The sequence below is a fragment of the Tiliqua scincoides genome, chromosome 9 (genome assembly GCF_035046505.1).
Source record: "Tiliqua scincoides isolate rTilSci1 chromosome 9, rTilSci1.hap2, whole genome shotgun sequence".
Classification (NCBI taxonomy): domain Eukaryota; kingdom Metazoa; phylum Chordata; class Lepidosauria; order Squamata; family Scincidae; genus Tiliqua; species Tiliqua scincoides.
In genome coordinates, this window is record NC_089829.1 from 21597919 (window position 1) to 21610768 (window position 12850).

At 49.4% G+C, this 12850-nt stretch overlaps 1 protein-coding gene across 1 annotated transcript; it reads right to left on the reverse strand.

Moving 5' to 3' along the window:
• Positions 1 to 489: 489 nt before the first annotated feature.
• GCNA (germ cell nuclear acidic peptidase) lies at positions 490 to 12448 on the reverse strand. Its single transcript, XM_066637936.1, has 7 exons — positions 12427 to 12448; positions 8513 to 8953; positions 6989 to 7154; positions 5800 to 5941; positions 4377 to 4530; positions 1532 to 1736; positions 490 to 980 (listed from the first exon to the last, which is right to left on the reverse strand). Exons 1-7 carry the CDS (start codon positions 12446 to 12448, stop codon positions 731 to 733), a joined length of 1380 nt encoding a protein of 459 aa, XP_066494033.1. The 3' UTR covers positions 490 to 730.
• Positions 12449 to 12850: the final 402 nt, after the last annotated feature.

A 12850-nucleotide genomic window follows, 5' to 3' on the forward strand; every position in this document is an offset into this window, starting at 1 on the left:
AGTTGATAGCATTGCCTAGTAGTTGGACCGTACTTTCATAATGGAATAATGCGGGGGTTCCCAAACTTACCATGGCCAAAGGTCCCTTCTTTTGCAGTGGCCTCTTCTTCCTGACTCTCCCAGGGACCATCATATAGGATCACATGTGATCTCACGGGATCCAAGATGGTGGCGCCTTGGAAAGCCAGGAAGAATTGCTGCCAGGTACATCCTGCAGTGCCTCTGTGACTTCAGGTGCCACAGCACAGTTTGGGAACCACTGAAATAATTCTTTTTTACCTGCCTTATGAAAAGGATGTAGCCCAGGAGGAGGTTGGCAAGAGCCTCTGGCTAGTTCATGCAGGCACCGCAGAAGAGGGTCATAGGACACTGCAGACCACCCACTGCATCATGACGCACAAGCAGCCCTGACATGCAGCCAGAAGCTGCTGAAGCACCAAGGAAGAGCACCACACTCGTACAAAAAGAAAAACAGAAATGCACTTTATTCATACCCTAATGTTACAAAATCTGATTTAATGCCCTGGACAGATAATGTTCATAAATTCTTTCAGAACATGTAAACACAATTCCATTAGGGCAGTTTCCAGAAAGGGTGGCCCAAGAACCCCGTGGCTTCAAGCCTTCCAGAGGGCTCTGCTTCCCCATCACCCCCCACAGTCCTCCCTGAGAAGGAGACACACACAGCAAGAGAGCTGGATACCGGCCCCTTCCTGGAGAGTGTGGGAAGTCAAGGGCCAGGAAGGTGAGCCTGGGCTGCAAAGTCGGCACTGAGTTTCCTCATGACGGCTCCGTGGCTCAGTCCCTGCTGTGCTCGCTTGGCAGAGGCATAGTTCTCCTTCACATACTTAGCAAATGGCGTGAGCGACGCTGCAGCTGGGGCACCACCCTTCCGTAAGGGCTGGCGCAGCACAAGCTGCCCCTGACAAAGAGCGCAAACAAAGCGCTGTGTGTCCAGGGACTTAGAGTGGCGCCCAATCCTGAAAGGCCAAACAAGAGAATCTGTGAAGGAGCAACCACAGGCAGTGAGAGCACCCTTTGGCACCACTCAGCAAGAACAGCCGTCCTGGGAAGATCGCCACTGCCTGCCCACCCCACCCCCATACCAAACTGGGCAAGTGATATATTAGGAGAGAGATTCAGACAAATACCCCAAAGGCCTGGAAGGAGTAGCAAAGAAGAGCTGGCAGTGAAGACAGCTAAACAACTGGTGCAGACACCCCCTCCTTCCAGTGATATTAAATGTTGGCTTATATAAAAGCGTTCTATAGCACTTTTCCTGAAGCTTAGGCAAAGGCTAGAATCCATCCTGAATCCCAGTACTCATCCCCACAAGTTGCTCATAAACAAAACTACACATTGAAACAGAATGGAACCGGATCAGAACCAAGAAGCAACATCCTAGGCCAATTTCAAGGTGGCCAAAGGTGGGCCGGCAGGAACATCAGGGGCTTTTACCTGCCAACTCTCTTCACCACTTGAGGGCTGCAGAGCACAAAAAAACAGACAAAAAAGAAATAAAAATACTTACTCATTTTGGCACCGGGAGCACTCGTAGACAAACTTGTACTTGATTGTGTAGTTGTGGCAGCGCGACACCACAGGGAGCTCCGGGTGGATCAAGGCAGAGCGCTTGGCGTACAAGCTCCAGATTCGACCATGTCCGTCTTGAACGCCATGGAGCAGCCAGGCAGCCGCATGGCACAGCTCATGGATCAGAGTGTCCCGAAGCCGATCTGAGCAGTGGACAAGAAAGGAGCCCCAGAACAGTGAGACTGGCACACTGGAGACTTGGGCGCTCATCTGCCCAGTCACTTTGGAGGCAGACTCAGGAGGTGTCAAGAAAAACCAGGACAGCATGGCTGGCCTTGGGAATACTTTCACAGAGGACATTTTTCTGGGAAAGTGGAAGGCCCATGCAGCAGGATGGACAGTGTGTGACAAGTGAACAAGGAACTTTAATGAGGCCTGGATTGATTGCCTACATAACTGGGCTGTTTGCTGAACTCATCTTTCCTTTTGGCACTAGGAAGATACAGCAGCTCAACAGTGCTGGGAGAGTTCAAACAGCCAGATGGTTTCCTTATCAATAGGTGGGGGTGAGTAGGAGCAAATTCACTTTTTCAAAGAGATCATGAGACCAAAGGGCTCAGAGCCAGTAGTTTTTTTCCAAGAAAGTCACAGGATTGATAGCATAGAGCAGGGGTGGCCAAACAGTGGGTTGGGAGCCACAAGTGGCTCGCACAGATAATGTGTAGCTCTTGGAAATATGTTGGCTGAGCTCCTTTTTGCATCACAATTAATATAAAAGGTAAATAAGAAATTTTCAAGCTTTATAATTACTTACCAGAAATAATCTGAGGGCCTACCAAATTAAAACATGTTTAATGTTCATGGTTAATAAATATATTTAAGAATCTATGTTTCTTAAATGTTGCAGCTCTCAAACATCTGAAGTTTATCGTATGTGGCTCTTGGCCACCCATGGCAGAGCCAAGCACCATGATTCAGCACTTCTTGAACTATTTTTTGGTGCAAGCATGAGTTTAAATATAGGAAGTTCAGTCCCACTACTGTGTGCTGGCACCCACCAGATGCAGCTGGGGGCTCTGCCCAAATGTCCTGCATATTCTCCGCCTGTTGTATGTGAGCCCTTAAAATAATGTTCTTGTGCATTTTATTTCTGGGAGCTGTACTCACTCAGCCTCTTTATGTCATAGTAATAAACACTAAATTAAGAATGTGTGTGCTAATTTGAGCATAAAACAGCACTTTGCCTAAATCTAGAGCCTAAGACCGCAGCTTCCGCTAGAGAGCCCAGACGAGAGGGAGGTGGATCAGGAGCCAGAGGTCCTTCACCTCAGGTCAGTCACAGGATTTCCTTCTTGGTCCAGGGAGTGGGTGGGCAGACAAGAAGGTGCATGTTCTGGGTCCTTTTAGGGCCAGAACAGGAGGGGATCAGTAGTTGGGAACTCCCAAGGGCAGCTAGGGTACCCCAATAATCCCCAGGGGCGTGGAGCCCTGGCAGAACTCAGAAGGGGTTTGGAAAAGGCAGCAGAAGCCCAAGGGAGTCTCGCCAGCAGCAGAGGCCAGCAATGTGACAGGGTAGCACAGGCAGGCTCTCTGACAGGAGGAACCAGTCCAGCCTCTACTTCCTACTTAAGGACATGGGCTCTGCCCTTAGAGGTGGGCCAACACCTCTGCAGCATTTTCTACCAAGGTGTCTTACAAAGGTATCAACATTAAGCACCACCATTCCAAAAATCATCTAGTTTCAGTGAGGTGTTTTGCTTTATGAGCCCCGGTGATCTGGGCTTCTCCTTCTCTTGGAATGTAGCTCTTTAAACCCCAATGAGCCAGCTAGGGGAGGACTGGAGAGTGCAGAAGTGCTGTGGAGTGGTGGGAAAAAAGACAGTGCTGCTCATTGTCACATCTCTGTTCTCAACTGCCTCTTTCAAAGCTTCTCTCTGGACACCGCCAGGGCTCGAATCAGTGCACCTGAGTGCCATGTACAATGTGCCATTCACCTCGTAGAATTCCAGCACCGCTAGTCTGTCAAACAGCAAGAGCCACAGTCAGCTTCTCTGGCCCCTCCCTACAGTTTACTGGGAGGTCCTCCAAGAAACCAGAAGGTCATTGTGCTGGCATGATACCAGGAGGTGGCTTTCAGCCCACCTGCAACTGCTCAGCTTCGATATGCCACAATTTGAGAAGATGTCTTCTCCACACAAGTGAGTCTGAGAAACAATCAGAACAGCAAGACTGGTGGCACATAAAGCCAAATGTCCATTTTCCATGAGGCTTGGATACCAGCAGCAGATGATTTTGCTGGACATTGCAATGAGGGTGACAAGATGCCATCCAAAGTTGACACAACCTGTTCAACAGACGCTCTATACAAAACAGAGTCTGGTCTGCCTGTGTTTTTACAACAACATTTGCTGCTGCCATTTTATACATCACAACTTTAAAATAAAGAAGGCCAGCACCCTGGGAAGTCATGGCCATTCTCCTCTCAGTGACCACTTGGGCAGAAGTTCAGTAACTCAGGATGGCCTTTGCTTCCCCCCCCCATCTGCAACAACCCCAGAAGCCCATTTTTCTCCCCAAAGCCCTCCCTTTTGAGAGAAAAGGCCCTCCAAGCAACACACTTGGAAAAGAGAGCCACAGCCCCTCCACCATCTGCCTCATGGCAGCTGCAAGCATCACCCAGGTGGCAGCCTTCAGACCTAACTGCCAGAAAGCAGCTGTACTAGAGACAGCCTCTTTCTACCCAGGTATCAGCATCCTGCACTAAGCCGAGAAGAGAGGTTTGCCAGAGGAGACCCTGGCAGACTTGCCCTCCAAGGCAATTGTGACTTGCCTTTCCCACTGACCTGCAGAGTCGCAGACTTTCTCTGACAGCATGATCCGGGCATAACGATGCCCCTCGGGGTCCTTCTGCTGGCCACTAAAGCAGTATCCTGCCGTTTTCCTCATTTTCTTGCTCCAAACTATTTCCATCTTCTCTGGCAGCTGAAACAAGGTAAGCTGCAGGATCAACAGCTGTAAACTACTTTTCAAGACAGGCAGGGAGGAACTCGCATCCAACGGAAGGGACGTTCACCCACCCGCAAAGCCTTAACCTACAATAAATGGGCAAATCACCAAGGTGCCACAAGAGTAGCAGCAGCAGCCACCTTCTGGAAGTGTTGGTGTCAAGCACTGTCTAATCAGGAGCGGTAACCTGGAATTGAAGTGGTGTGGGCAGTACTTTGGGAAACCTGGCCTTTTGCTGTGCTTCTGTGGGCACCAGCAACCTAAGCAGTCCATGAAGCAATGAGGACTTCCCAACCCTCTGCCTCTACTGCTGCTGCCTTCAAAGGAAAAAAGCTGGTGCAGGTCAGGAGCTGACCACAGGGAAAGCCTCAGCTGCCCACAGAGGCACAGAAAGGAAGGGAAGGACCACAAGTCCCACAACCACTCAGAACTGTTCATAAATGAGCTGAAGCTGGGGGTCAGCAGCAAAGTAGTCAAGTCGACAGATGACACGAAACTGCTCAAGGTGCTGAAATCTACAGTGGATTGTGAAAGATCTCCCTGAACTGAAATGGCAGGTGTGCTTCAATGTAAGTAAGTGTAAAGTGAAACTTCACTTATACACAGAGTGTATCCATACTGAGCCTTCCATGGCCAGAATGTCAAATTTAAGATGTCCAGGCTTGACATTCTGCCCCCATCTTCGGACAGCATTCTCAAAAGGTTCCGTGATCCAAAGATCACCACCATTCCGGTCCCCCTGGTGGGCCACTGTGAGATACAGGAAGCTGGACTAGTGGGCCCTGGACTGATCCAGCATGGCTCTCTTGATGTTCTTAAAGAGCTGTGGAAACTACTGTCACCAACAGAGGAGCAGCGAAAAATGAACACTGTGCAGCCACCACTGCCACCTGCAATAAAAGGGGGAAGCTAGAACTCTTTGTCACCTTAAAAAGGCTGTCTTCTGAACATCAGCAGCAGCTCCTGAAATGTGGGTGAGACCTTGGTTCAGCCTGGCTGGCTGGTGCACTTCCCAGTCTTCCTCATTGCTGCCCTGCAAACCCCAGCAAAACTTCCCCCCACTTCTGGGGGGGGGGGGTTGCAGATGGTCATGGTGGCAAGGGACAGCTTGCATCTTCTGCAAAAACCCAAAGCAACCCTCTACCGCAACCTTCCCCACATGCATCTTGATTCAAACTGAAGGGTTTGGTGACAACCACATACCAAGTTGACGTATGTGGATTGAAGTGACACAGACACAAATAAAGGTCAGCACCATACCTTCTGCTCAAACACGGAATGGTTGTAAAAAGCATAGAGGTTCTGTGCCAGCTCTTCCTTTTGTCTCTGGAAATGCTTGGCTCGCTGGGAATTTGGATCTGAAAGCTCTTGCAAGAAGCAACCTTGAACCTGGCATGAACTCCTGAAGAGAGAAACACTCATGAGGAGCAGGACAGCGACCAGCATGATGTCAGTGCAGGGAACAGTGAAAGCAGAGCATCCCAACAGAAGAAACACACACAAGCACCCTTGTGCTTGACCTGCAGAAACTTGGGTTAGAGGAGGTCAGAGGATTACCTGATTGGCTGAAAGAAAACCAGTTGCCTCTTCATCCCACCCCTTCACACAGGCAGGTTTGGCTGCCCAATTGGTGGGCACATGACAATGCCAGCAGGGGGCTTGGTAAGATCAGACATAGGATGGCATAGTAATCATATACACAGGATCATATATACATGGAAGAGCTGTAATCAACTTTTAAAGTGCATTGCCAGGGTGTGTGCTTATTTGTTGACCAGAGGTGATTGGGCGCCCCTTCTTGAGATGTGGTGACGAAAACAGTATACAATACTCCAGGTGTCGCCTTATCATCAATTTGTGCAATGGCATTATAATGGCAGTTGTCAGCCCATGACCCGTGTGAGTAAAGGCCTGGAAGGAGGAAGCTGGGAGATGTAGCCCCCTCCCCTGGCTGTGTCAGAGGGAACTGGCCTCGAGTCCCAGGAAGGTCCCTTCACTGCCAGTGGCAACCCTGGCTGAATGGCCCGCACAGAGACTCACTGCTGCCCCAACTGCACAAACAATACAATGGAGACCCTTCAGCACAGATGCCCCCCTCCAGCTTGGCCAAGTCACCTCCTAAAAGTCGCATTTCAACTGACCAGGCACCTTAGTGCATGATTTGTTTTGTGTTTTAAAGACAAACATTGAATGCCACAGAGAGTGCCAGGGAGACAGGGTCGCACATAGCCCTGCCTTGCTTCTTGAGCAGGTGCCTGGCAGAGAATTTGGGAGAGAGACCAGCTCGTCTCTTCCCAGCATAAGTGAAACATCTTTCAGCGCATGCTGGAGGGCATAGGAAAGGGCTTGGTGACCCACCTAGGTACTATGGCACCTAGTTGATACTTGGGACCGAGTCTGTCATTTTCCCTGAACACAGAACAAGAATGTGGGCAAGGCAAAGACCCACCTCATGCGCAGCCAGGACAACTGTGGGACGTCAGCGAGCACCTTGCTCTTGGACCCCTGTGCAGAGACGGACTGGTCCGGGAAAGGAGACTTGGGCAGCCTCGGAAGGGCACTGTCACTCTTCACAGCTGGGCGCCTGGTGCAGAATGGCTTGGCACGGCTCTGCTCTGCCAGTCACAAACCAAGCAAGTGGTCAGCACAGGAGCCAAAGGAGACTGCCTGGGGCAAGCTGGTTCACCAAGAGCATGCTTACCACCATGCCCCCCAGGGCGGCCTGGTCGTCAAACAGGTGCATGTTGCCTCACTCAGCCTTGGGACCAAACCCACCCCATTCCCCATACATGCCACAGAGAGTATCTCTTTCTTGCCTGTCCTGACTCCATAGCCTAACCATGGCATCGGAGGACTCCCAAGTTCAAGTCAGGGAGAGGAAAAAGCACCTTGATGGGCTTGCTCTGGGCAACTGCACAACGCACACACAAAAAGAAACCTTCATCAACCCCTCTCCTTTCCCCAGGTGCTCTAAAGTCTGCCTCCCCACCCCACAAAACAAAGCTAACCTCTTCTGAGCCAACTGCTCAATAGTTAGCAGAGCTTTTAACAGCTTTCCCATCACTCCACACACATTTAAGGAGATGGTCTTCATTCCTACATTCGCTTTCACTGATTGTTAAGGGCAGCATCTCTCTTGGCCTTTGGCCATGACAGGCCAGAACTTTCTCCTTCTCCCAAAAACAAGCTTTAGGAAACAGGGCATGGAGAATGGGACAGGGACAGCCATCCTTCATTTCTGCAGCAGACACATACCCTGCCTGACAGCTTTTCTTTTCCCCTCCCCAGGACCATTTTAAAATTTCTCCTTTTAGCAGCTTAGAGAAAATTCCAGGTTCCCTTTGCGTATCATTTCTTGAATCAATGGCATGACCTGGCAGCTTGTGCCTAATAGACTGAAGCTGCCCTGTGGGGAAAAAGCTTTTCAAATTAAAAATGGCTGCTGGAGGATTAAGAAAGCGGCAATCCTGCATGTAGGAGGGGAAGGGGAGCTGCTGCAGCTTCTTCTGCTCTTGCAGAAGTGTGCATGCAGTCTGTAACAGCATGCACCTACGTGAGCATGAGTATGTGGCTGGCAGGGGGAGCATTACTATACATTTGTGTACATGCTCCAGTGTTCACACAACGTAATATGTGGTGTGCATGTGGCGTGAGTGTCCGTGATATGGGTCCAAGCAAGTGGCAGCACATGTGTGTGCTGCAGTATAATCTGCTTATGATGCACTGTTTGTGAGCAGCACATCTGGACAGAAGTGCTGACACACGTGCACCTGTCCACGTGCTGAAATGCATGTTTAAGATTTGTGGTGTGCATGTGTGCTTGGTGTGCTTTAGCCTATGCCAAGCGTGCTTGCGTGTTCTAAGGGTGTTCATAAGCCACATTGCCTCCACCTAAATCTAAACAAAACTGGCCAACACTCATTACTGGAGAAACTATAACAAAACAGGAATGACGTGGGGAGCTGCCTCCTACCTGCGGTGCTTACTTGGGCAACAGACCTCTGGGTTGACGGAAGGACCAATTTTTGCTTCAAGCGCACGCTGAGACAGTCAGTCTCCTCCTCTGAGCTGCTCAAGCCCAAACTGGTCCTTGACTTTGGGCTCAGGATTGGGGCTGTGTCTTCAGAACTCTCCTTTGTGGAGGATTCCCGTCTCTCACTGCAGGAAGAATTTGGGCTGTACCTGGAAGCAACAGGCTTCTTCTGCAGAGAGGCAGGCAGCAGGCGCCCTCCGGTGCATTTCTGGGGGTCCAGCTGTCTGGACCGACAGTGGTTCTTTGGTGTACATTTGACAAAGACGTCATCATCACTATCAGAGTCACTAACCATGAATGGAGACAGGCGGGACACAGAGCAATCTGCCACCTTTCCTGACACTCTTGAAGGTACCTTCTGTGTATCACCAGGCTTTGATTCTGCAACAAAGTCCAAATGTTTTAAGGTTAAAACAGTCTGTGTGGTTCCATAAGTGTTTTATGATAGCACCCAAAGACAAAGCTGGCGCCACCACTGTGCAATCTCTCAGAAAGATCACACTGAGAGAATGCACATATGCCTCAGGTCTCCCTCAGGAAGGCAGAGGTTCTAAGACAGTGCAAGGCCGTGACCAGCTTCAATACCAGACCACCTTCAGTTACTTGCCTTTTACTCCCGACCCATACTTGCTTGCAAGATTCCAGAAGTTTTCCTTGGAATTGCTCCGACTACAATTGGGGGACAGAACAATAAGGCGAGAGGGGGAGGAAAAGAGATGAGAAGAATGCAGAGGCCCAAGTCCAGACCAAAGACCAATGCAAATCACTGGCTACCTGTGGCCTCCAAGTAAGAGGCTTGGTAGGCCCTGACCTGCTTTGTAAGCACTCCAGGGGGACACCTCTGTTTGTTTTCCTTTTGTGCTCTTTCTGTTGGCTTTAAATAGCTCACTGTGGTTTGAATTGCTCTTCGAAGTTACCTTAGTGGTCCCTTTTTAACAGGACCAAAAAGCACCAAATAAATCTTTCACATAAACAGATGTCGCACAATATTTGCACGTGCAACAACAACCAAATAAGTGGAATATTCTCTAATGTCTTATCAGTCATAGCTTTTTGGACTATTTCTAATGCTTAGGGGAAAGACACACTTTGGTTCCAAGGGCTTACACATCCCCCCCTTCATTTGGGGAAAGGGCTGTACCTCAGTGGAAGAGCCATCCCCACTCAGCACGCAGAAGGGCCAGCTGCAATCCCTGGCAGGCTCTCCAGTGAGGGCAGGTAAAGACCCCTCTCTGCTACCACCCCTTGAAAGGTCCTGCAGGCAGACCTTCAGAAACAGAAGGCAGTTTCAGCTAGGGGCAGAGAGTCACAGCCATGTTGTTGCTGCCCTTGCCAAGGAAACGTGGCCCACAGCCAGGTAAATGTGTGCCCACATGCAGCTTAGAAAAATCCCCAAAGGACCAGACCCGTGGATCAGCTAGGGCTTGAAGTTTCACCTTCTCACCAAGAGTGAACAGGGTGGTGTCCACTCCCTGCACCCCACCTCAGCGAGAGTGGAGCTGGCCATGCCCCCAGTGACTGGACTCAGTATTCACTGGGCTGGATTCTGTCTGCACCTGTAGCTCCACATAAGAATGCAGTGTCCCACCCAACTACTTCATGTTGGAAAGGCAGCAAATGCTGCCTCTCCTCTACTCCTTGTGTGCACAGGGCACACAACACCTTAGTGCAATGCTGTGCCTCCTTATGAGGGAGTCAAATCCCACTGAATCCAGTGAGACACTTCCAGACTGCACAGGATGTCAAGCTCCTGGCCGAGCGGTCTCTGGTGCAGAGCAGTTCATTTGCCTTTAACACACGCAAGATGCGCCAGTCCTTTTGCCTGTAGACGGAGGGCTCCAAACTGGAATTCCAATGCACTTGAATATGTTAGAAGTACCAGTGCAGCAAAATATTAAAATCTGACAGTTTGCTGAAATCTGGAAAATCTGTATCTCTCTGTCCTGGTCATCTCGATATCTCATTACTTTGTTTTATTGTAAAAGTAACTGGGAAAGCCAAGATTCTTGAGAGGAGCCCTCAGCTGTTGGAGAGACCAGTGGGTCTTTCAAGGGAGATGGGGCCATTTTTCCTTCGGGGCTGAATTCTTGATGTCCAACACCCTCCACCAGTTATGCATTCAATCAAGGCCAATCAAGTTATGCATTCAATCAAGATGCATTTTAGTCACTGCAGATCCTGATAATGAGCAACATGGCAAATCGTCACACACACACCCTACCTGTTGCTCTGTGTCCTAGGAGTACAGCACGTTGCAGTTTTGGGAGTCTTCATTCTAGACAAAACTAAATCCAAACATAAAAGAAATGTTAGTTTTTGGCTTTCCTCAATACCTCTCACGTGAAAACAATCAGCATTGAAACTGGACAAAGTTCTCCCAGTGGTAAGGATGGAAAAACCATTTGGCCTCCCTCCAAGAGACCAGAATGCAAGCAGGTGCACACAACTGCCTCTCAACACTGCCAAAGAGCTCCCTCTATCTTCTGACCAATTAAAATGGATGTTTTCTATTGTTACCTGGGTTCAACCCAGCTGCTTCCCTTGTCCAATTCACCCCAAGCAAGGTCAGTCTAGACCAGGATGGTCCAAAACATGGCCCATGAGGCCTCTCTTTCGGCAGCCCTCAAGAACCCTGCCACACCCACCACCTCCCGCACTGTTACAGCACAACAGGGAGATCAAAAAGCTCCACTGTACCCAATGCCTTTTCCTCCTCTGGCCGCCTCCTCCTTCAACGGAGAGCTGTGCAGAAGAGATTGCACACGGGGGTGGTGGTGGAAGCAGCAGCAAGATGGAAGCGAACTTGAGGCACAAGTGTACTGGGTGCATCAGGGCTGCCTGGGAAGTTGGCAAGAGCAGCTACAGTGGGTGGGTTTCAGAGAGCTCAGCCCACAGCCCTGGCAGGGGCTAAGCCAGAGAAGGGTCCGCTGGACTGCAAACCTCCAGGATGGTGGAAAGGATCCACAGAAGGCCACAGGTGCACAGGCTTCAAGAACATCCAGGAAGGTATTCTGCCAAATCTGTAAAGCAGCTGTTCTTCTCTTAGATATGCACAGCATTTCAGAGAGGGCCACTTCCTATTCAACACAGCATGGCACCCTTGCCGCACTCTCTCTCTCTCCTGTGCTCTTTTTTGGGCTGCAAGCCTCTTTGAGGCAAAGAAAAATTCTCTCATTTCTTTGACTGTGCAAACTGCTCATTGTGAACTCTTCCAATGGATGGTATTCAAGAGAGTCACCCTCGATAAATACCACCACATTCGTTGCAAGAATTTCCCCTCTCTAGAAGCCACTGGCACTCAGGGCCTAGTTATGTGAGTGGATGTGTGCAAGAATTGCATTGCATTTGCATGTTAGTCCCCACCCCATCCTAGTTATTACACTTTTATTCCCATAACAAAGCTATTTATCATTGCACCTAGAACAGGGATTTCTGAAGTGTGCATTGTGACGCCTTACGGCAAGGGTTTCCAAACTACAGCCCAGGGCCACATCCAGCTCCCCACAAGATTTTATCCAGCCCTCAGCAACTTAAAAATATTTTTACTGATTTTTTTTTTGCTAACGTTTGACATTTTTACTCATTATATATCATTTCTCAGTTTAAGCACAATTTTTCTTTGTAATTATCACATTTCTCTTTTGTTCTGAATCATATCATCCAATTACAAAAAGTATCCAAGTAAAATGTATTCATTTAAAAGTCAGTCATTCATAAAACTTTTTTTTCAGCCTGTGAAAATGTGTAAAATATACAATGTGGCCCTTGAACTGAAAAATTTGGAGACCCCAGCTTTAGGACATTGAAGCACCCTTACAGAGGTGCTGCAGGTTGTCCTTGGTGGTCCCTCCTACCTGTTCCCTCGGGTGCCGCCATCTTGGATCTCACAAAAATCTCACAAGTTCCAATATGGCAGCACCCAGTTGAACTGGGATGATGATGCTGTTGTGATGTTTGGGAACCACTGTCCTAGATCATTGCTTTTCTCCTCATGTCTTGCCCATCCAAGACATGGCCAAGACAAGCTGTGCCATGAGCCACTTAGTCAATGCCCCCCGTACACAGACACTGCACTTGTTTTAGAGCAGGGGTCTCCAAACCCCAGCCCGTGGGCCAGATGCGGCCCACAGCAAGCCTCTTTCTGGCCCGCAGCCAACCTCGTCCCCTGAAAGTCTCTGGCCCACTCAACTGAACATGACCAGAACTGTGCTCCGATTGTGTCTGCAGGATGTTCTGAGGGCCAGAGAGGTTGAATGAATGAGACAATTCATTCATTTA